The 24,499-nt window shown below is 44.4% G+C and overlaps 3 protein-coding genes across 9 annotated transcripts in view; 2 read left to right on the forward strand and 1 right to left on the reverse strand.

Annotated features, from left to right (window-relative positions):
- Positions 1–18: 18 nt before the first annotated feature.
- On the reverse strand, positions 19–6,591 carry LOC137869375 (serine/threonine-protein phosphatase with EF-hands 2-like). 4 transcript variants are annotated; one of them, XM_068706764.1, is made up of 20 exons: positions 6,359–6,591; positions 5,285–5,368; positions 4,987–5,056; positions 4,843–4,860; positions 4,729–4,737; positions 4,491–4,618; positions 4,125–4,179; positions 3,856–4,031; positions 3,657–3,771; positions 3,512–3,558; positions 3,275–3,441; positions 3,146–3,182; positions 2,371–2,520; positions 1,937–2,284; positions 1,654–1,839; positions 1,320–1,462; positions 1,096–1,202; positions 858–1,021; positions 622–709; positions 19–382 (listed from the first exon to the last, which is right to left on the reverse strand). In XM_068706764.1, exons 3-20 carry the CDS (start codon positions 5,036–5,038, stop codon positions 198–200), a joined length of 2,175 nt encoding a protein of 724 aa, XP_068562865.1. In that variant the 5' UTR covers positions 5,039–5,056; positions 5,285–5,368; positions 6,359–6,591; the 3' UTR covers positions 19–197. The 4 variants fall into 4 exon arrangements, with proteins under 4 accessions (XP_068562865.1, XP_068562864.1, XP_068562863.1 ...); XM_068706763.1 differs by lacking the exon at positions 6,359–6,591 and adding an exon at positions 5,586–5,661; XM_068706762.1 differs by lacking the exon at positions 6,359–6,591 and having other exon boundaries at positions 5,285–5,599.
- Positions 6,592–9,787: 3,196 nt separating this feature from the next.
- On the forward strand, positions 9,788–13,556 carry gsdf (gonadal somatic cell derived factor). The gene is made up of 5 exons (XM_068706769.1): positions 9,788–10,141; positions 10,711–10,868; positions 10,998–11,090; positions 11,175–11,305; positions 12,022–13,556. The coding sequence occupies exons 1-5, from the start codon at positions 10,020–10,022 to the stop codon at positions 12,163–12,165; spliced, it is 648 nt and encodes a 215-aa protein (XP_068562870.1). The 5' UTR covers positions 9,788–10,019; the 3' UTR covers positions 12,166–13,556.
- A 5,029-nt stretch (positions 13,557–18,585) lies between these two features.
- aff1 (AF4/FMR2 family, member 1) overlaps positions 18,586–24,499 on the forward strand; it is an 18,575-nt gene continuing 12,661 nt past the window's right edge. For 3 of the 4 annotated variants that reach the window (XM_068706770.1, XM_068706771.1, XM_068706772.1), the window contains exons 1-3: positions 18,586–18,814; positions 21,784–21,890; positions 21,988–22,764. In XM_068706770.1, the coding sequence (XP_068562871.1) occupies positions 18,757–18,814; positions 21,784–21,890; positions 21,988–22,764 (942 nt within the window). In that variant the 5' untranslated portion in view covers positions 18,586–18,756. Of the gene's footprint in view, positions 18,815–21,778; positions 21,891–21,987; positions 22,765–24,499 lie in introns of all 4 variants that reach the window. The other variant, XM_068706774.1, reaches the window with a different exon arrangement.

The raw sequence follows: 24,499 nt of genomic DNA on the forward strand, positions 1-24,499 counted from the left end.
ATTGTGTTGTATGTTTTTTTATGCATACCTAAAAATACTATTAAGTTATACATAGAAACCCTTAAAATACATCATCTTAAGTAAACTTAAATAGAAAAAGAAGAAGTGCAGATGATGTAAGAGGTAGAAGAGATCAGGTGATCAGGTCTAGATCAAACTGCTCTTGGGGTTCTCGATGCAGCAGATAGTCCAGGCTCTCAGGTGTGAGCAGAGATGTCCACCAGCCGGAAAGCCTCCATGAACTCGTTGATGTCGATGCTCCCGTCCTTGTTGAAGTCGATGCTCTGGGCCAGGTCTGCGATGGCCTCGTCGCTGATCTCCGTCTTCAGGTGAGAGCTCAGGAGTTTCCAGGTCTGACGGAACTCCTCGAACGAGATCAAACCTAGACAGAAGAGGAGGAGGAGGAGGAGGGTGGATGTTATGCTCTTCATACATTTGTAGCATAGTTTTAATGTTTACCATGTTGGCCATCTTAGTTTGACATGTAGTAGATGTGGAAAATAATTCACTGAATAAACTCTGGCCCGCTGGGAACACGAACGTCTGCACAAAATGTCACTGAAACCCGTTAAAGAGACGCTGATCCAGTGTGTGGAATCCAGGCGAAAGCGTCCGACTGACCTGAGTTATCTGTGTCTATGATTCGGAAGATGGTTTCCAGGTTGGAGTGGTTTTTGTACATAGTCTCCAGGATGCTGTCATCTGAGATCTGGAAGAGACAAATCGATCAAGATTTTGTGACTTGTGTGTGTGTGTGTGTGTGTGTGTGTGTGTGTGTGTGTGTGTGTGTGTGTGTGTGTGTGTGTGTGTGTGTCAGAGATGGAAAAACAGCGTGACACTGGTCTCACAGGGCTGACCTCCAGTTTGGGCTCAGTGATGGAGAGCTCCCTTATCCACAGCTGGTAGTCCACCATGCCGTACTGGGTGCTGCTGACAAGCTGAGGCCGCAACACCCTCCAGGGCAGACCCAGATGTAGGACTCTCTCTGTGGCGCTGGCCCAGTGCCTTAGAGAGATCATCCCTGAGACACACACAGAGGCATACAGTCTGATGCACTGACACGATGTTCTAACACGCTTCACTGCTGCGCTTTACCTTCGTTGTTGGGATCAAACTCCTGGAAGGCACTGATGAGATCCGACTTGTGTACGAACAGCTGTTCCCTCAGAGCTCGCAGAGCCGACCTCTCTGTCCACCCGACGCTGACGAACAACAGGTAGAGTAGTTTACCCACCTTCTGCCATGTAAGTCTGTGTTTAGCTGTTATGGGGACATTCGTTCTGTGCTGTTTTGTAGTCTGTGCAGACTGGTGTTTGTACCTTTGTCTCAGGGTGAGCTCTCTGCATGTCCTGCTGGCCTGATACTGGATGAAGTGGGGAACCAGATCGGGTCCCATTCGGATGTAGGCTCCTCTGTTGCTGCCCACCTCGTAGTAGTTAGACGCTGAGAATATAGTCAGCACCTGAATGCAACACAAGACACTGAGTTTGCTAGTAAGTTTGTCTGATTAAATGCTTAAACGGCTACTTCTGTTCAGTCGTTTTGCACATTTCTTGCTCTATTCTTTTTCCTGTTTTCCGTCTCCTGTCATAAGCTAAACGTTTCCTCAGTCGGTGTTCCACCTTAAACCGTCACGTGGACCTTTGTGCTCACCCTGCGGTTGTGGCAGAACTCATAGCCGTCCTGTTTGCACTCATGGGAGCGGATGAGGAGCTGCAGGTTGTGTCTTCCCAGGACTTCCTCAGTGACGTCTGGCCCCCAGTAGCAGCCTCCGCCTCGCACCTCATTGGGAATGCAGCCATTTTGGGGCATCGGGTCACTCCACAGCACATCCACTATCTGTGTGTCCAAATCAATCGTAGTGAAAAAGATGTGTGCATTATGGGGCATTTCTGCAGGTGCATACTCAATGTTCACCGTCCTTCCCGTCACCTACTTGTTTCCACTCGTCCACATCTGTCTCTGCGGTTTCTCCAGACTCCGGGTCTAAGTCAGACTCCTTCGGTTCTCCGTAGGACTGGTCGAAACCAGCGAGCCTGCGCCTTCTCCTCAGCTCCTCCTCCACCGACCAGTTGAGGTGACCGCTCACGGGCGCGTCGTGGAGCGAACGCCGCGGGAGTTGGTGCCTGTGAGCCGCCGCCGAGCCGTGGTGAGTCAGAGAACACACCCGACGCCGGCCTTCCGCTGGTCCGCCGGCCTCCCCGGTCCCGTCGTTCAGCGTCTGAGTCTTACTGACACTGACTGCTTGATGGGTCGCCTTAGGAGGCCTGAGAGCCGACACATACTGAGCACAGAATAACACACTTACTATGATGATATTTCTGCATTTGCAGCCCCACATGCACTGATCGTATGGAATGCCTCTCTTACTTTGTGTCTGTCCATTCTGGCGATCACGTTGAGGTCTGTGGTGTCAGAGATGCCACCGTGCACAATCAGCACCTTGTTGTCGATCACCGTGGCCAGAGGCAGCCAGCTGAAAATCTTCTGGAGGAGCTTCAGGATGGTCTTGCCGTGCACCTGCAGGCCGAGTCAAGTTTATGGAGACTCACCGTACAAACAGTTGGCTTATTTTGATCCATTTGGGCAATTTTCAGCCATGCTAGACACAGCCGGTCCACAGCTTTGGTCCAGACTAAAATATCTCAACAACTATTGTAGAGACATTCATGTTCCCCAGATGATGAATCCTACTGACTCCAGACTTAAGCCCGTCTGTTTGTCCTGTTATAAAACGTGAGTTTACTCAACTATTTCCACGTCATGCCACTTTATACTTCTAGTTCACTGAATTTAAGAGGAAAATACGGTAGTTTGTACAAACAAAACACATGATGAGCTTTTAAAACAAAAGGTTTAACAGTATAAAACAATTAAAATAGCATTCAGTAATGATGAAACGATAATGTAATATGTAACAGTAAAACATAGGATCCATCTGCATTACTTTTAATACCTTTAGTACACTTTGTTGATAGTACTGATCTACTTTTTTAAGTAATATTTTGAATGCAGAACTTGTGATGGAGTATTTTATATATTGTATATATAAGTAAAGGATGGGAATACTTCTCCCATCACTGAGTTTACATTAGGCTGAGAGCACTAGAATAATAATAATAATAATAATAATAAGAGAACCCACCCGATATTTTCCCAAAACCTCTTTAGTGAAGCCATATCTGGAAGAAACACACAGATTAGTGCACAGATCAGCTGTAGGTTGAATATGATCAGAATATGAGCGTCTTGTGATGAAGACTGAGAGGCGTACCTCAGGTTAACAATGTGGTCCTCGTGGTTCCCCCTGTTCAGATGGACGTCGTTGGGATAGACCAGCAGGAACCCAAACAGGATGAGCAGGATTTCAAAGGAGTTTTTACCGCGATCCACAAAGTCTCCGTTGAAGACATACGGCCTCTCGGAGGACGGCAAACCGTTCTGGACGGAAGCGGTCGTTAATTAAAATGAGCGCACCTGTCTGACAATGTGAGCTTCATGTTTTCAATACCTTGTAGAATATCAACAGCAGGTCCTCAAGGTGCCCATGTAAATCTCCTGGGAAAAGGATGCGTAGTGTATTAATGTTGAGAGTGTTTCAGAGGCGGTAAAGAACAACGTGAGACAAAGAAGGTGAGCGTCCTGCTGCTGCGTACCACATATGGTCATCGGCTTGGTGTGGCAGGCGGAGATGTGATTGATGTTTGGAAGGATTCTTAGAAGTCTCCATGTTTCTCCAAGAAGCTGCAGAACATATCGAGCGTGAAGCTGCTACTGGAGGAAAAGAAACCCAAGTATGAATAAAGTGACCGCTGAGGAGAGAGGTGTGTACTTCATGTGCCTGTGTACTTATACTTGTTTGTGCTTGAAGGCCTCCACCAGCTTTGACGCCCCACAGAAGGTCAGGGGGAAGATCAGACGGGGGCCGACGTAGCCGTCGCTTACTTCAATGCTCTTGTAGCAAAAATATCTCTCCCACTCTGTGTCTCGACAGATTTCATTTTTACGAAAGATGTGAGATATTAGGTTTCCTGTGTTGGAGGAGGAGAGGAGAGAAGTGGATCGGTGGTCAGCAGAGAGTAGGCCGGCTGAGCTCAGCTTAGCTTAGGAGGAGCCGGTCTTACTTTCACTGCTGGCTGGGGTGAAGTGCTCCATCAAGAAGCCAAAAAAATTGTAGAGCTGCAAGAAGGGAAAATGTGTAATTAATGTCAAAGAAAAGATGTATTACAATTCATCCTCTGGGTACCACGAATGTCCGTTTCAAACATCACAGCGTCCATATCGTCGCGAATGAGACATTTTGATGAAATCCAGAAATATCAACCGAGTGTTTGTATATATAGGAAAAGTCACAGGATTACCAAAGTCGGTAGACTTCATCCTCTGGGGACCGTGAATATCTGTTCTAAGCTTCATGGCAATACCTCCAGCAGTTGTTGAGATATTGCACATTTGTTGGTGTCCCTGTATTGAAAACGGTTCAAGCTCACCTTGATCTGGTCTTGCTCTCCTGCGTATTCAATAGACTGGAAGATGTTCCAGGTGCATCTGCGTCTCATCTCCAGCCGGGCAACATACTGACGGTACCAGCGCTGGATCAGCAGAGCCGCTCTGATTGCTTGAGATTCAGAGAGGAGAAGGAGGCCGTAACCAATGATGAGGTGACCGTTCTCTTTTACCAGCAAAAAACATTCATTGGTTACGTCGGATCTGGACTGGACGACTCACCAGTGGCGGCTTCACAGAGTGCATAGAGACCGAGGAGAGAAAGTTACGATCGACACTTTTGTTGAACAGATACTGTAAAGTATAAAGACGTTTTGGAATAAATCAAATATTTACCCGGAACTGAGATGGCCACTGAAAATAAAAATAAATTAAAAAAGAAGCAATATATACGCTGACATTAAATCATTGCAATACAAAGGAGCGTCTTGTTGGACAAACATTGACCGTGAACACGAGTGATTGAGATAAAGGCCACACCTCTGTCACATTTCTTCAGCTGGAGTTCAGATTTTCCCATGCCACATCCCATGACCCTTTGTTGTGTTCTCTATCGAGACAAAGATACTTTCATGAGTCTGAGATCTCTGACCTTGTGTTTTGCAACCTGGGAATAATGCAATAATATATTCATATAACCGGTAGAACACATTTTCTATTATTTTAAATGTTCATATATACATTTTTGCTAAAATATCAACAGCATATTCAAATCTATTGAAAAACAATCAACAGCCAAATACAAATATCGAACTGGAGAAGCCCAAAGGAACCTTACCCGGCCTCGTTCCCTTTATCTCATCACTTCTTCTGCGCCTTTAAGGAAGTCTTGTTCTTTCTCTCTACATACTGACCAGACACACTGTTAAGCAGAAATGAAGCATGCGTTATCCCCTCTGTGCAGCTACACACTCTCAACCATCTCACACACACACACACACACACACACACACACACACACACACACACACACACACACACTGGCCAAAGGCTCGTGAGCAGCAGAGCCGAGTGTGTAGGACAAGTCCAGTGATCACCTCAACAAAACAAGATGCAAGCGGATTAGGACTAAGCCTTACTACGGCTGGCTGGATACGAGGATGAAGGCTCTGATGAAGGGCAGCATCCGCTGTGGAAGGAGGCTCAGGAGTGTGTCACTGGTGTGACTCACATGACAACGATATCCTCATTATTATTATCTCCGTCTACAGTCAATTCTACTCTCTGTAAACACAGACGTATTTCTGAATCAACTAATGAATTATATTATTACACATAGGGGACATATATATATATATATATATATATATATATATATATGGAAGCATCATAAGTCATCTACTGCATGAACATTTCATCCTATTTTTGGAAGATTGGGATCTTCTGATAATGTATAAATGATGATATTTGTAGAACAAGTATTAGGTGAAGCCAAACAGTACATGCGTTAGAGAGGTTGTACACAGAACATACATATTGTTATGTAATAACTCGTAGTGTTTCTGTGGACTCAGGCGTTATGTTTTCCGGTCTCACAGCTATGCAGCGAGTGAAATACATTTCCAACTAAGGTGGAAGACTGAGAATTTGCCTTTGGAGATTTTACTGGAATCTTTGAAAAACAATATCGGACGAGAAAGTAAACTTTAGCTATTACAAACCAGGAAATGATTGCTCTCCAGAGTCAGGCCGGAGCTGTTGTACAATGAGTTGACCATTGCATTACAATGTTACAGTGTGTGTTCTGTCATACACTTTGAAATATATCGCTATCGTAATATTTCCCACAAGTGAACTTCTGTTAATGTAGCGTCTCTATCTTGCTAAAAGAAAGAGACGTGTGTTGACATACCTTCCAGGAGTTCCTTTGTGTTGTGTGCTTGTGGAACGTGTGCATCTTGCATCCTCCACAGTCCTCCGTCTGCTTCTAAAAGGCTCTTTGTGATCCCGGCCAGCAGCAGCTGTCAGTGGTGTGACTCCCAGCGGCACAACAACAAGGAAGCGGTGGGAGACGTCTGATACTCAAGGCCTCCGCTCATTCATGAGTGGTTGTAGGGTGTTAAGAGCTGCAGTATCCCACAGTGACCTCAGGTACGTGTGTGTGTGTGTGTGTGTGTGTGTGTGTGTGTGTGTGTGTGTGTGTGTGTGTGTGTGAGTGTGTGTGCGTGCGTGCGTGCATACATATTTAGTGCAAGTAAAGATATGAGAGAAATATAAATTTAAAACATTTAAGAATAAAAAGGTTGGTTGTGGTGAAAAGTTGTGTTTGTATTCTACATGTACTGAAGATACAAGTACACACAAGCAAATAGATTTTTCCGTTCTGTAGGAAACCACCTTCACATATACTCACACACACAACTATCTACTTGTGTACATTCTCACATACACCCATAGATAATGTGCACACCGTTTTTATCTGAGGTCAATGTCCAACTGCTGGTGTTTTTTGCATGTTTGGCCATGTTGTAACAATCAGCGCTGACATTCGGCTGCCTCCTGGTTTGCCATGCATGAACATTCTCCAGCGCTGAGAAGTTGAGACCTGAGAATAATTTAAGACCTGAGATCTTCACTGTGTTGTTGAGGCCTGTAGAGCATATTTGTGTTATGATGCCCAGATAGATAGAAGTGCTTCAGGGTTAACAAGGATTTGCACGAAGACAGAAGAGGTCATAACAAGTCATATCTGACACCGTTTCCTTTATTTATCCCCATTGAAGTCAACAGTTCTTGATTGGTATTGGCCAATTAATCGTTGTGCAAACTATCCTCATAGTATCATATTTATAATCCACTAGTATTCATATCCTTTACTTAAGTAAAAGTAGCAAAACCACACCGTGAAATTACTCCATTACTAGTAAAAGCCCCAAAAAGTACAAAAGCATCATCAGCAAAATGCACTTTAAGTATCAAAGGTAAAAGTACTCAAACCGATATGTTATCATATATATTACATTGTTAGTACTGATGCATTAGCAGCATGCAGTTATCTCAGCGTTGTACTTAAATACAGTACTTGAGTAAGTTACTTGCTCAGATGGGAGTATCACACACACACACACACACATGTATGCAATGAGAGCCACTTTTCTGCAGGTCTGCATCTCAGATATGTGCAAAAGAAAGACATCGCCACGTCTGGTACCAGCTTTCACCCAGACTTCCTGCGGCGCTGGTGATGAATTATGATTTGATATAAGCTGCAGCAGATCAACTGTTCGTTTTGGTCTACATGGGAAAGTTTTCTGTGACCCAGTTTAGGCCTCAGCGACGAGTCGGGGCTCTGGGAAGAGGACTGCTACCATTCCTCGCATGCCTCTGACCCTCGCTGGCTCACAAAGTTGTCAACGCTGCCAAAGCAGCTCTGGCCTCTCGGATATCAGCAGCACCTGCAGCAGCCCTTATTGCTTTGTGTTACATTTCTTTCCCTCCAGATCCCATCCTTGAATGACAACTGCATGGGAATGATATTGTTATTATGTTTATCAGCAGAGATTTCTGCCTTTCATGCCCAGCCAGTCTTCTCAGGAACTCTTAATTAAATAGTGTTTCAGGTGCTCTGGTAGCTCGCGTCCTCTCTCTGCACCAACGCCTCTTAAAAAAGCAGCAGCCTGCCGGTGGATCGCTCACTACGAACTAAATACCAAATATTGTTCTTTTAAGTGTCCAACAATAAGAGAAATGGGTCAGAATGAATCCGGGGACCCTGAAGTATTTTTTATTTGATGGAAGAAGAGTGTGGCACACAAGCTGTTTAGCTCAATCTAAACTTTATTAAGGTCCAATAAGGAGCTGGAACAGCTGTCACTTTATTAGGCACACGTGTAACAACAGCTCCCATCATAAAGTTGACTTTTATCATGCTTACAATATTCAGTTTTTGTTGACACCGCCATGAAAGTGTTAATTAAATTATGTTTTTAGCATTGAGTTCATAATTAGCATTATGTTTTTTTTTTTAAATATTATTCTGCCCCACCTCGTGTGTAAAAAGAGAGGACAAAAAAATAGAAACACCTCTAAATCTATTGTTGTGTTTAACTATTAGCTCAGTAATAAACATAAGTCAATGTGCACCGACAACGGTGACAAAAGTGAACATTTTGAGCTTCGTTCCATCTTCAGGAAGTGAAAAGCTGCTCGCCTGGTTGAGGTCAGGTGACTCTGCCACATTGAAGAACGTTCCATCCCTCTGCCATCAGAAGCTCTCGGGTTGTTTTAGGTCGTTGTCCATCTGCACTGTGAGGCTCATCCAATCAGTTCGGTATCATTAGTCTTAATCTGAGCAGATAGTTTAACTCTAAACACCTCAGAACTCACCCTGCTGCTTCTATCAGCTGTGACATCATCAGTGAACACCAGTGACCTGCTCCAAACAGGCCCATCCAAAGCACTGCTCCATGGTAACAGATGATGGTGATGCTTCGGACCTTTCCTTCTCCACACGTTTCTCTTCTCATCATTCTGGTACAAGTTCATCTTGGTTTCATCTGTCCAGAGAGTCTGGTTCTGAAGCGGGTCGGTCTGGTTCAGATGTGTTCTGTTGAAGTGTCATGAGGCCTTCCTGTTCTCCAGTGGTACCAGAGGTGTTCACCTTGTTGTGAAACGTTCTGTGTTTAGATTGATGAAGGCGTCTCTTGATGGACCGTCTTCCTCCTCCAGAGTGTTCTTGACTTCAGTAGATGTTGTGAAGGCTTCTCTTCACCACGGTGCACCAATGTGTTTAACATAACAATGTTCTCCTTCACTTGCACTGACACCTTTGTGGTCCGCATGCTGAGAGTTCCAACTACCAACAATAACATTATAATGTTACAATATAACATTGTGAATCCTATTGTTGGCGTCATTTGTCATGAAATAGTGACGGAACAGAACATCTGGACATGAAACCGTTTGTCAGACAATCGTCCAATTACTGTTGAGCCTGTGAACATGTGGTGACGGTGTAGAAGCGGCTGTAGTTCCTAAACGGTCATTGTGATTTCTTTTGTTGTAGACGTTGAATTAAAGCTGAACTTCTACACTTCAACCACACGTTGACTGACTAGTTGTAAAACATTGATGTGTTGATCTCATGTTAGGTGAGTCTTGAGACTAATCACTTGAAAGTGAAAAGACATGCATGCCATGTGGTGATGTGGTACGCCTGTGTTACCTCTCTCTCTTTGTTCCCTCCCTCTCACCTCTCATTCCTGCCTGTTTGTCTCCAGTCTATTCGTCTCTCCTTCTGTCTCTCTCTCTCTTGGATCATCCTCCTTTCACTCTTTCACACACAGCCGTGGACAAGACAACAATGTTAAATATCCCAAGGTCAAGCTAGAGTACAAGAAGATAAAAACCCAGGTTCCCAGGCCCTGACAAACAATAGCTAGTAGAGCATCCCTGTCTGGTCACTCCTATCTCCTGCTCCAACCAGAAGCACAGAACCAGCCGCAGCCTTAGACTGACGCAAGTGTGGCTCCGAAAGCAGTTGATCTATAGATCGACCGTCCAGCTCGTGCACCATGTCCTCTACCTTTGTTTTCGTGACGATGCTTCTGGGCTCTTCAGCGGCGATTGCATTTGTCTTGCAGCCATCCCAGGAAGAACCTGCAGCCGCTGCTAACTCTCCTGTTTCCCATCACAGGTCGGTATCAAACTTTGTTCACCGATCTTCTGCTTTTGTTAGCGGTGACCCGTCTTCGTATGCGGGGGGAATGTCGAAAATCGTTTTTCCTCAAAAGCGTGCAAAGAATTATGAAACATGGCCGAGAGGTTGTTATATTTTAAGATAGTCTCAGCACACATCACGGGATGTATTCATGCTTCGGCCTTCATTAGCATGAATTACAGGGATATTCTAGGTTCTGGGTAGGATTCAAAGTCACTGTGACCATTTGGTTTTCTAAGAATGTTGTGCAGAGATGTAGCACACTGTGCTGTTTAAGTGTCAGCAGTGTAATCAATTACTCTTCAACACAACATGTGTCTCTCTTGGCTGAGCTAAACGCCTGTAAAGTGCTTTCACAGTTCATTGAGGGCATTGAGAGAGCATGTCCGGCATGAGCAGCTACTACAAAAAGCACTTTTCCGGATTGGATTGGAGAGTTATCAATCTTTTTGTAAAATATCCAGGATTTTATTTTGTGTGTTTCCGTACAGTATTTTTGTACTAGTATGCATAATGTAAATAACCTGAGATGATATGACGTTCAGGTGCCAGGGCGGGTCATTGCAGTCCATCAGGAAGGGTCTCCTCGGGGCTCTCAACTTGCAGGCTGAGCCCCAGCTGCCTGCTGGTGGGCTGGATGGTGTCAGAGAGCAGTGGAGGACCGCCTTCAGCACCATCGCTCACAGAGCCAAGGACACAGCAAGTAAGTGGAACCCAAAATTCAAAGAAACTCCTGTAGAGACTTCTTTCCAGTCTGTTTAATTCTTAGTGGCCTTTTCTCAGAGTCACATCCAGCTAAAAAAGTGTCTTTTTTTTTTCCATGTCCATCCAGTTCCAGCCGCCTCTGGCAACTCTGTGTCACCTCATGTTGGAAACGATACGAGCCTGAAGTGCTGTTCCACGGCCTCTGAGATCTTCATGAAAGGTATGCGCAACAATGTGTGAGCATGCATAAATGTTGACGTGAAGAAACACGGTGATGAACCGTAATATCTATTCCTTGTGTTAGATCTGGGATGGGACAACTGGGTCATCCATCCTGCCAGCCTTACCATCGTTCAGTGTGCGCTCTGCAACCCCGAAGTAAGCAGCATGCCATGCCCATCGCCCCAAGCCACTGCCCAGGATGCTGACTCACAGGTATACTTCTCTGATTGTCTGCAAACCCCAACACGCTTCTGTTCTACTCATTCACACTTACATACGTCGACGCTTGTGTTGTTCTTTCCTCCTCCTCCTCCAACTGAAGTACAGTAGTTGAGTCTATGCACTCACTGTCCACCGCTGTGCCTGAGCTCCAGCGTCTTGGAGCTATAAATAGCACATAGTTCTACCGTGTGTGTGTGTGTGTGTGTTTGGGAGGTGAAACCGCTGCCAACAGATTACTTTGTTTTCTCCTTCTGCCAAAACAAATGTGCCAAACACAAGCTAAGACACCCATCAGAGACGAATGCACACACAGTGTGTGTGTGTGTGTGTGTGTGTGTGTGTGTGTGTGTGTGAGAGTGTGTGTGTGTATGTGTGTGTGTGTGTGTGTGTGTGTGTGAGAGTGTGTGTGTGTGTGTGTGTGTGCGCGAGCGAGTTCTAGCATAACTCATTTGAAAGGCCACTTTTTTTGGACTTTTTGTTTATCTCATTGACATTGGATACAATTATTTCTGTTATTAATCCACACTTTTTCTTACATAACTGTGTGTGTCACAGTAATGAACTTCCACTAATGTGTCAACTCTTTCTATATCAGTATGAATGCATGTTACACTAGAAGAAAACAATAAATGCATTCCAGTCATTCTTTTGTTCACACTGTACTACACCACGCGTTACTCCTCCTCTCTCTCCTTGCTCCTCTTCAGGTGCCATGCTGTGTGCCCGTCTCCCAGGAAACGGTGCCCGTCCTCTACGTGGATGAATCCAGCACCCTCGTCATCTCCTCCGTGCAGCTGACCCGCAGCTGCGGTTGTGATCCGGGCGACCTCCAGCCGCCCAGCGGAGAGTAAAGTTTGTTTTATAGTCCCGAGTATGTGAGCCACCTGGCGAACAAGCTAAACACATGAAATACAGAATATGTGGATAATACATCCCATGTAGGCCTATCTTCTCTCGCTATACTTATCTCAGACCCTTGTGTATTCAACACGGAGCGTGGGAACCAAAGCAAAGTCCTTCTAAGAACTCGGTTTTGCATTCCTGTTTCTCCATTCTAACCAGAATGTGGCAGCACAGACCTGTTCAGCCAGCCGGACATAAAACTGATCACTCATAAAGTTAGTGGTTTGACTGACGATGCTATCTAAATGACACGTTATTCCTCTAAAAGTTCAATCTACATTTGCATGCTATTATGTTTAATTAACAGTGGACCAACAATTGGATTTCGATGGGTCGTTTACATGCATTTCTGTAGATAAAGAGTATTAAGATAAAGTGTTTCTCTTGCACCAAGAGCTGTAAGTGGAGTGCGTCTGACATCCATGTAGTAAGTGCTAGTTTATCTTTAAATAAAGCTCATGAGTACAGAGCGCTATTTAAAGCTTAAACTGTTACTGAGTGTTCCCTTTCAAAAATGTGAGACTGTGCAGAGCCAGACCCTCGCACAGGCCGGATGTCTCCTCTTTCATCTGTGAAACAACTATTTCCTCTTATGGGCAAGACGTCAATTCAATCCCAAAAGGGAAACTGAGTTCAAATAAAAAAAAAAAAAAATAGTTTTCCATAATGTGTAAATTAGGTTTGTGCTTCCCGTGACAAACATTTTTTTGCAGGCAGAGTAATAGGAGAAGGTTGTGTTATCCAGCTAAACTCAGTGCACCTAAAACTCTGTATCAATCAACAACATCTGTGCTGTGCTTTTCCACCAGCAGCCATTGGCTCTATTCACATGTTTCAAATGGTGGAAGAGATGAAAGCGACAATGCTGCCCTGCAAACCTCACGAAGCTGTAACTGTAAAAAATAAATACTAAATACAAAGTCAGAATACTTTTTTCTTGACATACTTAAAATATGACATTTTGTGTGTTGCTGTGATGTGTTACTTTGGCCAGAAAAGTAATTTAATTGAAGATCAAAGCCTGGTTGACGATATACAATATAACATTTTATTTACATAATATGTGCTTTTATGTGCATTTGTAGCAGCAGAGTTCTTATGTGTTATTCATCATAGGTCTCTTTGACCACTTCTCATAATTAGTTTGTCATTTTGTTATATGACCTGAGTTACCTCACCATTCACTTTTTCTAGATTTTTTTTCACAAATACACGACTACTTAGAGTGACTCAATCGACACATTACATGTGTTATTGTGCTTATGACGTTGCTAATCTTTTGTATCAATTTCCTGATTTCTTGTTCACACATTATTTGAATAAAGATGATTCAAATCAACGGTTTGTTTCGCTGTCGGTTGTTTTTCCTTCCTTTATAACGCGCCGTGATTCTTGAAAGCCGTTTCTTACGCCGGCCTTTCAGGATTTCCTGCCTGCCAGACTTGTCTAGTTTAGAGGGAGGAAAAGAGCAGAGGAAGAAATGTTGGCACTGTGCTCCAGGAAATTGGATGCCAGTCAGGGGAAGAGCAACATATTGCGCACTTCTGAGCAGACTTCACCGTTTTCAGTGGCTGTGCATGTGTTTGTTTTCAGGGCTGTTGTAAATCTCTTCGCCGCTGCAGTGGAACCTTAACTTATGATTGTCAAGTTGTGTGAGCAAGATATTGATCCTGGACTACAGTTAAGCAGCTACTCCACAAGAGGACGGCAAGATCTGGGCCAATAGCTCAACATTGCCAGCGATTTGATGTTTTACTGACGCTGGACAGAATGTCAAGATATTTCCATGTGTGGGTGTCTTTTGGAATACTGTACCCCGTTCTGCTGGCTGTAGGGGCGGTCGAATGTTCAAGGGAGGAAACGTTGCTCACACCGATGTCTGACAAGGTGTCGGCGGTACAGCTAACGAACTGTTTGATGGAGTGCACTGGGATGACTTACATCAAGAAATTGCAACTTCAGGACAATCATAATATAAGGCTTCAAGACTCTACGGAAGGTAAGGAGCCTTTTCAGCTCTAGGATGGTTCACCCTTTGTTAAGAAATGAAATACTGAATGTTAAGAAGTTACCAGAGACCGTCTTATGTCCTCCAGTACTGTTTCATGTTGCACATAAAATCTGCTGTGTGTAGGCCTTCATGAAATGATTTATCTTCCAAGGAGACCTCGGGGTATACTGTTGGTCTACGGAGATCAAGTGCACCATTGGGGAGAGGTTTCGGCTTGCCTACGTGGTGTTGCCTGTGGATGTAACCGCAGTTGGACATGAGCAGCTAGAGGTCAAAGCCGCTGTCCCCACCGCCGCCGCGCTGCTCGCACACGACAGCCCCACCACGGTGGCAGACAGCTGTGGCCTCAGATACGACGTCACACCGCACTTCAGCACAGAGAGGGCGGGGACGTCGTTCTGCATACGGGTGGTCGCCCTGGACGACGTCCTCGGGGACAGTGTTCTTAGATGTCCTCCCTTCCTGGTCACCTTCTGGCAGAGAAAACCGGATCAGTCCAACCTGGAAGGCCAGTAAAAGCTCAGCGATGGAAGAAGTACTCGGATCTGTTACCGAAGTAAAAGTACTAATCCCATCGCGAACGAATACTCGGATACAAGTAAAAGTCCCGCATGTTCCGTAAGTCAAATAATCAGGAACATATTAAAGGCAGGGTGGGTAAAGTAGCAAGAGTTAGAAAGTGAATGTAGCTTTCAGCACTCACTCCCTTCAGGCCTCCACTCACCCAGAATGATCGATATGAATGTAAACAACAAACCAGGATATGGTTAGGATCTGATGAGGACGCAGGCTGAATATGTGCAGGAAGGTATCCAATCATAACATGATGAGAATTTCAACAAAATATAAAAAATGTTTTTGAAGATTATTACCAAGTTCTCAATGCAAAGATTATTATACATCATATAATTGTGTTATAATTACTCGTTCGTTAATGTGTAAGCAGCATTTTACTGTTGAATTTGTTTGATTTTTAACAATTTTATATAAGACTGACACTATTTTTCTTAATTAATCGATTGATTGTTTGGATTTTTAAAACAGGAAATTGTGAGAAACGCTGTCCTCACCTTCAACAGTCCAAACGTTAACGTTATTAAAGTTACTCAAAGGGACGCAGCGTCGTCACGTTTACTCATGAAAAGTGACTCAAACCATGAAGGTTGTTGCCGATTGATCAGTTTGGATCTGTACCAAAGCATTTTAATAAATCTGCAAATGTTTCTCATTCAAAAAAAAATCTTAATTTCTAAAGTAACAAGTAACTATAGCTCAAAAGTACAAAATGGAAATACTCAAGTAAAGTAGAAGTACCTCAAATACTGTATGTGCCTAAGTGCAGTAGTTGCAGTAAATGTATTTAGTAGACATTCCATTGTATAATCCCCAGGCATCACTGACATCAGTACTTTGCTTGTGATAGGTTGTTGCCATACTTAAAACCTCATCTGTATGAGTGAGTCTCGCTGGTATTATAACCATTTTTTTTATACATGTAATATGTAATACTTGCAGCTGTCGTTTAGAGTTGACCTTTCTTTTTTTAGAATCAGAATAAATGATCCGTCTTCATCTTTGATTTATGTGACTTTAAACATTTTGTTTCTTGTTTTACTTGTGAAGGTATATGACGACATTGGATCATATATGTTCATTAATTAAGCTTCGTTAAGCACTAAGAGATTATTGGCCAAGTATTTGTGCACAAATGAGGAATTTAACTTTTGTTTTTTGTTGGTTTTTTTTTTTGCGTCTCTCTCAATGTGCACAGAAATAGAGATAACAGCTATAGTAGGGACCGGTTAGACAAGCATCACGAATAGACATGTACACAACTAATAGATGTAAATATTATTAATATTCAAAAATATAACAAGCACCAATGACCAATAATAAAATAAGAAATAAAATGTCTATATACAAGTCGAGTGCTCAAGATGAAAACAATGCAAATAGTGCAAAGGAATAAATATTGAATGGATATATTGACTGCATGGTTATGTACAGTATGCACAGGAAAAGATGTCTATATGCTGCACGTTGTGTTGGATTTATACTGAAAGTGACAGATGATATGTAAATACTGAATACTGACAAATTGTGCATCTTAAACTGTAACATTACGATCTGCAACAGCAGCACTGGATATTTCATCGTTGGAGGATTATTGATGGCGTATGACTGACGCTGAGTGTTTCAGAGTGACGGCTGCTTCGGCACGACATCATCAGTGCTCTGCTGGTTTCAAAGACAACCAGAGTGACGCAACCAGTTCTCTGTTAAATGAAGGCTGTAAATATGAGATGTCAACGGCTGTGTGTGTGTGTTAATGACATTATTAAAAACATATTTTTTTTCTCTTTTTCATGTTTATTGTGCTTGTGTTTTCGACTATTGAGAAACATTCAGTGATGTTATAGCGACCTCGAGTAGAACAGCAACCGACTACTGCAAACCCAACTCCTGTTACCAGTAATAGAAAACACAACAAGTATACACTTACAGTATATAGTACACAAATTAGTTTGGACTAATTATGCTGGGGTTTTTGGAGAAATACTACTATATTTGGAATATTACTAATACTATATGGGCGGTGTGCATGTTTGTCTCTGTACAGACTGTGTATTTGTCAAAGATCACCTGCTCTTGCTCTCGGCTGCACGTCGGTTGTCTGATCTACTCACAAGAAACAATGCAGTGCCCCCCGCTGGCTGTCACCTAAACTAACAAAAGCGTCAGACTGCAGTCCTGCACACCTTCCAGCCTCTGGATGGCAGGCTAACCACAGAGCGCCGTTGTGTGTTCCTGCGCCTGCTGAAACATCTACTAAAATCTTTGTGTTCTTCAACATCTGAGACACTTAACACAACCAAAAGGCTGTTCCTCAATCAGTTCCTAAATGTAATCCAATGCAAATAGTTTTGAGGAAGTCACCAAAGGAATGCTCCTCTCAATGCTCTGTTAGCATTGGATGGTTATGTTGTTTCATATTCTGCATGTCAGGATCTAAAAGTCTGATGGTCAGCTCGCTCAGCAGTCCCTTAGCCTCCAGTTAGGTCTAAATGAAGTACGATGATGTTGGTGTGCTCTGCAGGCAGACAGCCAGTAGCATAACATAACTACCCCGGGTGAGTATCCAGTAACAGAGCTTTCTGCACAGCCTGTACTTCAGGCCTGCATTAAATCACACACGTGCCGGCGTCCATGCTCCAGGAGCAGCAGGCGGCAGGCTGCTTGATTCTTTCTGTGACCCACTTCCTGAGCATGTTCATCTTACATATGTGTTAAATCATTTGTGTGTCTGTGTTTGTGTACGCTCTAAAAACCTACCGGACAAATACAACCAGTGCCAGTTTTGGGCTCTGTGTCATCAAATCTGAACTCACGCACCAAAACTAGCACCAAGGTGACATAGTGAGTCAGACCTTATGACCTGCTTCACTATTTCTGGGCAGGAGAGTGAACCCTTGCTGGCTCCAGAGGTCCTTCTTCTTAATAACTGTAAACAAGGGAAGGACCAATCATTCAAAAACACTTTCTTTATTTCCAAAATAAATCATTGTATTGTGAGCACTTGATCTTATTTGTGTTTGGCCAATTCTTAAATGTAAAAGTGCTTTGTGCTGTATCCACAATCACACTATTAGTACATATTAGTTATTTTAGTCACATGCTGCATCGTAATGTTACCATCAGGTAGGAATTAAGAACAAAGCAGCTATTTCCATTATGGTTTAATAGCTTTTTAATGATGTCGGCGGTCTATTGACAGTATGTGTGACAGCCTGTCTGAACCATGATTAAAATACTATATACTATACATCTCATCTCTGCTATTCTAATGCATGAAACACATTGTTTTTATTCATGAATTCCCAGCTTTTATTGTATTCTGTATATATAGCTTTATCTCATTCATTTCTTTATCTGTCGACTTGGAATAAAGATCATTTGAAAACATGGGCTTTATAAACTTTAAACAGCAGTTCTGTTGTTCAAACTCACCATGACAGGTGACCGTACCATGTCTGACGCAGGGGTCGCGGTGTAAAGTTTGGGCAAACTGTCGCGGAGAGGAAGAAGCAGCGCGTAAAACAGCTGTTAATGGACTCACGTGTTGTGTTCACTTTGTGTTCACTCCTATAACAACAACACCGCTGCTGTAGAGATACGTTCTGACCAGCTAGTGCTGCAGTGAGTGTATAAAACTGAGAGCGAGGTCCCCGGATGACTGAATAGAGTAGAACAATCCAGGAGAGCCAGAGAGAGAGAGAGAGAGAGAGAGAGAGAGAGAGAGAGAGAGAGAGAGAGAGCGAGAGAGAGAGAGAGAGCGAGAGAGAGAGAGAGCGAGAGAGAGAGAGAGAGCGAGAGAGAGAGAACAACCCAAACACGGACGGGTTAGCAGACAACTATCAAACAACGACGGCCTGACAGCCATTTAATCCACTATCTACTCCGCGGGTTGAGCAACAAAATGTGACCGAGTGAGAAGAACCCCTCGCGGAGGACTGACACACACACGCGCATGACAACTTCGGCTGCTGCTGCTGCTGCGAGCGGCGCACCATGGCGTATCAGTCGAGGTAGGCAGAACAACACCCGCAGCTAGCTGCTAGCAGCTGGGGCGCTAGCTCCACAGCCTGGACCCGGGGGGGTCGAGACTAGACTAGACTAGACTAGACTAGACTAGACTACCGACAACTAGCTCCACACGGTCACTTTCCACAAGTTAAAGTTTTAATGTGGAACTCCGTGGAAGTGGCAGAAAGGAAGGCGGTCAGTCATCCACGTCCAGACTGACAGTGCGGAGGTTTATTTTGTGTTTTTAGCTTTTGAGAAGCAGCTCGAGGGAGAGGAGAGGAGAGGAGAGGAGAGGTGAGGTGAGGTGGAACCAGCTGGAAGAACCTGGTGTGATTTCACCACCAGCTGGTTTAAAGGGACTGCTGCTGAGGTTCTACGTCGTTCTGTGCGAGGGGAACGTTTGAGCGACATGTGCACGCGATGAAGACGTGCGCGTCTGCAAAGCCTCCTCGTCCGTCGTGTTTTTTTGGACTAACTTTGGATTTTGGGTAATAAGTTGGGACAACAATAGAACACCGGGCTGAGTCTGTACTGATGCACGTTTACTGTGTAATCATCCTAAAAATATAGACGAGGAACCAGAGGTCAGCCTGTAACGTGATGATCTGAGCCCAGGATATATATAGCTATATATACACACATATGTATATATAAAACGTTAAACTTTTAGGCACAATGAAGCTCAACGTTTACTTATGTGATAATGTCCTGCAGGCTGTTAAAGTAAAGTCAGCTTCAGATTCATTGAATCTGCTTGAGAGGCAGGAAAGTAGATCTTTTGCAGACTAATTCAAAAGTGAGTTAAAGTTTTAAAGGCAGATAAATGTAGAAGATAACTTCAGATTGTTGCTTTGGAGAGCAGAGTGACATGCAGATTTAGTATCTGCTTTTAAGCCATGACTATCTGGTGTTACCAGTATTTATACCAATATATATATATATATATATATATATATATATATATATATATATATATATATATATATATATATATATATGATGGAACACATTTCCTTCCATGAAAACTGAAAATGTGAAATATGCACCGGCAGCAATGTTGTGCAAAAAAAACAAAGGGTTGTGTTGCTTTGTTCAGAGATGTGTCATCAGTTTTTGGGAAGCAGAGCATCGTCACCACGGCTCATGAATGAAGCGCTCCGTGGTTCTGGATCGGTGCTCGGTGTCGACCCACATGTTGGATGGACCGGAGCAAAGAGAAGTCCGTCACGTGTTTTGTAAAGAGGCGGTCTTCAAGTCGCTTCAAAGAGAGAAATCAAAATCCTCACGTCTTTAGAAGCTTCAAGCTGAGAAAGCTCATTATGTTGATAATGATCGGTATATTTCACAAACGTGTTCCTCCTACCTGTCATGTGATTTATCTCTCTGGATTGTTTCTGGTGTGAGCTGCCTGTAGTCTGAGATCTCGAGGCGTCGGCCTCAACGTCTCAAACCGACGTCTCTCACCAGACATCAGGACCCGGTCTTTGTGAGACTTGCAGAGGGTCGGTTCCTATTTTGGGGTCACTCTTCACATGTTGTGCTTTTGCTAACTTGTTGTTCCACTGAAGGAGTCTGTGTGTAACACATTGTCCTACTTTTGATACTTTGTCTCCAAAGGTTTACAGAAGCTTCTCTGCTGCTCTGGTTTGTCCGTTTCAGTATCGACGCTGCTTGTGGACAGCTTGTCTTCTCCAGCGCAGCTTCCTGGCGTTTTGTCGTCTATGATTGGTGACTCCGTCCGCTTAAAGCTCTCCGTTCTCTCTGCAGGAAGGCTCTCCACACGGAGGACACAGCAACCTGTCCTACAGACGGGACCGTTGTCCACCAAAGTGCCAAAATAGTTGATATCGGTCCAAACGGGTCAATGCTAAGCTGGCCTGTTAAATGTTTGTGAGAACTTATTAAATGATCAGAGGTTGACCCGATAATAAGAATACAACAGTTATAATACTAGACAGCCCCATCAATAACTCCCTGTTTCTAAATACTTCTGTACGTTGTGTGTGTGTGTGTGTGTGTGTGTGTGTGTGTGTGTGTGTGTGTGTGTGTGTGTGTGTGTGTGTGTGTGTGTGTGTGTGTGTGTGTGTGTACGATCAACAACATGTCCGTTTCCTTGTTTGTTCAGAAGCCCAGTGTGTAATCTAATACACGCACAGCGTGCCGCTTCACCCCTGGGTGGTGCTGTGGCTGGGCAGTAACAGGCGGGTCCTTTTGGCCCGTCTCTCTGCTCTGTTAATGAGTAAAGTGCTCATCTGTTTGGCTTCGTCCCAAATCTGCGCCGCTCCACTTGTTGCCATGGGAGCGTCCCATTGGGCTCGCTGTCAGTGAGCGCGATCAACACCCCGTATTCTGGGATGTAATGTGGATAAAGTGTTCAGTTCGCACTAGTTTTTTTAAACGGAGGGCCTGATCCCGTGGGGCCTGGGGCTGCTGTTCCACATCCACAGTGTAATTTGTAGTATAGCGAGGGAGCTATTTCTGTCGCCGGCGTCCTATCTGGACTGTTAACATCCATATGAAGTCTGCATGTAATCTTCAGGGGCTTGAGAGAACAGATGTGAACGTTGTGGTGAATCCTCAAGGCGTCTGTGAGTCTAATTGCACTTTTCTGGTTGATCAGATGGGCACCGTCTTCTCCCACCAGGCCCTGCTGCTCCACCCCCCCTGGGTACAGAGACCTGAGATAAGATGCCTTAAATGTGCACTCTCTAGATGTTCCGGTGTCCTCAGCCCAAACTGCTGCTATCATTGACATTCATTGTTTATTAGTATATAAATCTAACGCGTGTATGTATATATATATATATAGAACACAGAGCAGGCTGTAGTGTCACCAGCTTTAATATTTAATGCACCTACTACACCCTCTAACAGGGTAACTAGTCCGATGTAGTGCTGCTGGTCGAATGATGTGCTTGGAAACGCTGACTTACCGATCCGCCCTTTCTTTGTGATGTTCTGTACAGTGCAGAAAGGAACCTTCTCCGCCTCCGTGCATGGAAACAGAGGAACCAAGAAACAAGCCAAGCCAAAGAAGCCAACTCTGAGAATGTGCCACTCTTTGGGGTACCGTACAAGGTAAAGGCCTCGCATCAGGAGTTAAAACGCTCCAGTGAGAAATTAATAAAAAAAAGAATGTTTCATAAAATGAAGGCTCCTCCTCTTCTTTTTGCAGACGAACAAAGGGGACGAGCTTTCCAACCGAATCCAGAGGATGCTCGGCAGTTACGAGGATGTGAATAATCCATATCCCTTTGCTATTGAGGCTCTACCCATTCCTGCTTGTTTAACCTTCTCACAGTCAGACCAGGGTCTGCCCAACCCTGATAAACCCACCAAGCCTCCATTCCACAATCAAATCCATTACATGTCCTCCCAAAGTCAGAAGTCCCCATCTAGCGGTTACTCCTCTCAGCCCGCGAGGACGTCCGCCGCCTCTCCGTCTCCTAACCGCCGCGGACGTTCATCCACTCTCTCAAGTGCTCCTCTGAACCACAGTCAGCTCAGCCTCTCGGCACACCAGCAGCAGCAGCAGAGGAGGAGCGAGGCCCACTCGCTCCACTCGGCCCTTTCCCACGAAATGTCTTCTCAGTCTCCCGACGCTGACCCGCCACCCTTCCCACATTCCAGCGACCAAGATAACGAGGACACTAAAGACACGGATGCGTCCGCCTTTAACCTGAAGCAGTCCCCCTGCGACGCGTCTCTGCTCCAAGCCAACAAAAGTAACGCGCTACCTTCCCAGACCTTCCCCCCCCTGCTGTCGTCGAAGCAGCCCAGCGCGGTCATGACCCAGAAGCCGACGGCGTACGTTCGGCCCATGGACGGTCAGGACCAGGTGGTCAGCGAGTCGCCGGAGCTGAAGTCTTCGCCGGAGCCATATGTAGCTATACCGGAGCTAATCGACAAGTCTGATCCGGGCAAAACCAAGATACTGCCACCATTTCTGGAGGTGAGTCTGTTGCATATGTGTATTTGATTTATGTACGGATCAAACAAACAAGATATGCTGTGTTAAATAGTGAGCTTTACAGGTGCTGCTAGGTGGATTCACCACTAGACGGTCCAACATTTTGGGAAACACACTTATTTGCTGGAACACTAGAGCACTGTTCAAGTTTAAATGTGGGCTCTAAAGGACAGTATGGTGTAGATACTGTAGTTTGAAAAACAATGAGTATATTCTGCCCTTCAGATGTCCATTTCTTGAGACGGGGGGGGAAGGAGGTGATAGGACAACGGAAGTCCTGCTTATTAATTCCCAGCACTATTGTTTGGGCTGTGAATTTATCGTGGAGCTAGAGGACGGTGTGTTCTCTGAAAGCTCTCTGTCGTTTTGACCCGACTGTTCAGGTGTTTCAAAAGGTCTTGGACTTGCTTTGTTTGGGAGGATTTGGCTGAACTCCAGTTCAACTCTATTCATAAACACACACACACACACACACACACACACACACACACACACACACTCTTGCACCTGCAGCATGCAACACCTTGCCCTCCTGCAGCAGTGATGAACATGCTGCTCTTATCACTGCTGGGAATAATCCAGTGCACGATTTCTAGGCAGCTACTTATTCCCCAACACTCCTGAATTCAGTTCCACGTCTGCAATAATAAGCCACGCGTGAGACATGTCTGGATCTACGATACAACCCGTTTGAGACATGAAGAAGACATGCAGTTACAGTGTGTTGTTTCCTAACATGGGTCAATACGAAGGGGTCCCGGGTCAGAGGGCAAAGGCTGTTCATCAGGCGTCTACATTACAGTCGGACCGGAGTGACAAAAGTAAACGTGTTTAGTGAGTAGTGACCCTCCAGCCCCCCTTGTGATGGTCCTGAAGTGCTAGAGAAAACACAACATTAGAGAAAACACAATGCCATTTAAAATAAACTCACTACTTCAGAACCCTCATTCCAGAAGTTGGACGTGTTTTGGGAAATGTTTGCACGTTGGAGACGATGATCTGCACTATTAGTTCTAATACTGCTCAGCAGCATGCAGTCCTGAGCATGTAGTGTCATGTCGTACCGTGTGTGTGTGTGTGTGTGTGTGTGTGTGTGTGTGTGTGTGTGTGTGTGTGTGTGAGTGACCTCAGCTGCCTCTGATAACTTCACCTCTGGGCTCAGCAGCAGAACAATAAATGAGCTTTGTCACCAACTTGCATAACTGCTCTGGGGCCCGTTATCTCAAACGCCGTCCATCCAGGAGGAATGAGTGAACAGACTGAGAACAGTCACAGATGCAGCCTGTTCACCCGTTCATTCAACACGCACTCTTCTTCTGATGTTGAGGTCGCTCATCTAGCGATTCACTCTTTAGTTTAGTGGTGGTGTAGCATAGCACTGCATTATATTTATATTGATGTTTGTATTGTTTTGTTCTCCCCCCATAAAGCAGAATGTTCATTCATAGGGTGCAGATTTAAAATGCATCAAACAAACAATACATTTTTAATGCAACATTAAAGAAAATGACTAATAGTTTTGGTGTGGACAATGTGTGTCTATCTCAAAGCTCCATGCAAAAACCAATCTCAGTGCTTTGCATTTAGTGTCAGGGAGTCTATGCTGGACTCTGCTGCTCTCTGCCGCTCTATGCTGGACTCTGCTGCTCTCTATGCTGCTCTCTGTGGCTCTATGCTGCTCTCTGCTGGACTCTGCTGCTCTCTGCAGCTCTATGCT

Source organism: Cebidichthys violaceus, unplaced genomic scaffold (genome assembly GCF_023349555.1).
Source record: "Cebidichthys violaceus isolate CVI_PGR_0920_01 unplaced genomic scaffold, fCebVio1.0.p SCAF_12, whole genome shotgun sequence".
Classification (NCBI taxonomy): domain Eukaryota; kingdom Metazoa; phylum Chordata; class Actinopteri; order Perciformes; family Stichaeidae; genus Cebidichthys; species Cebidichthys violaceus.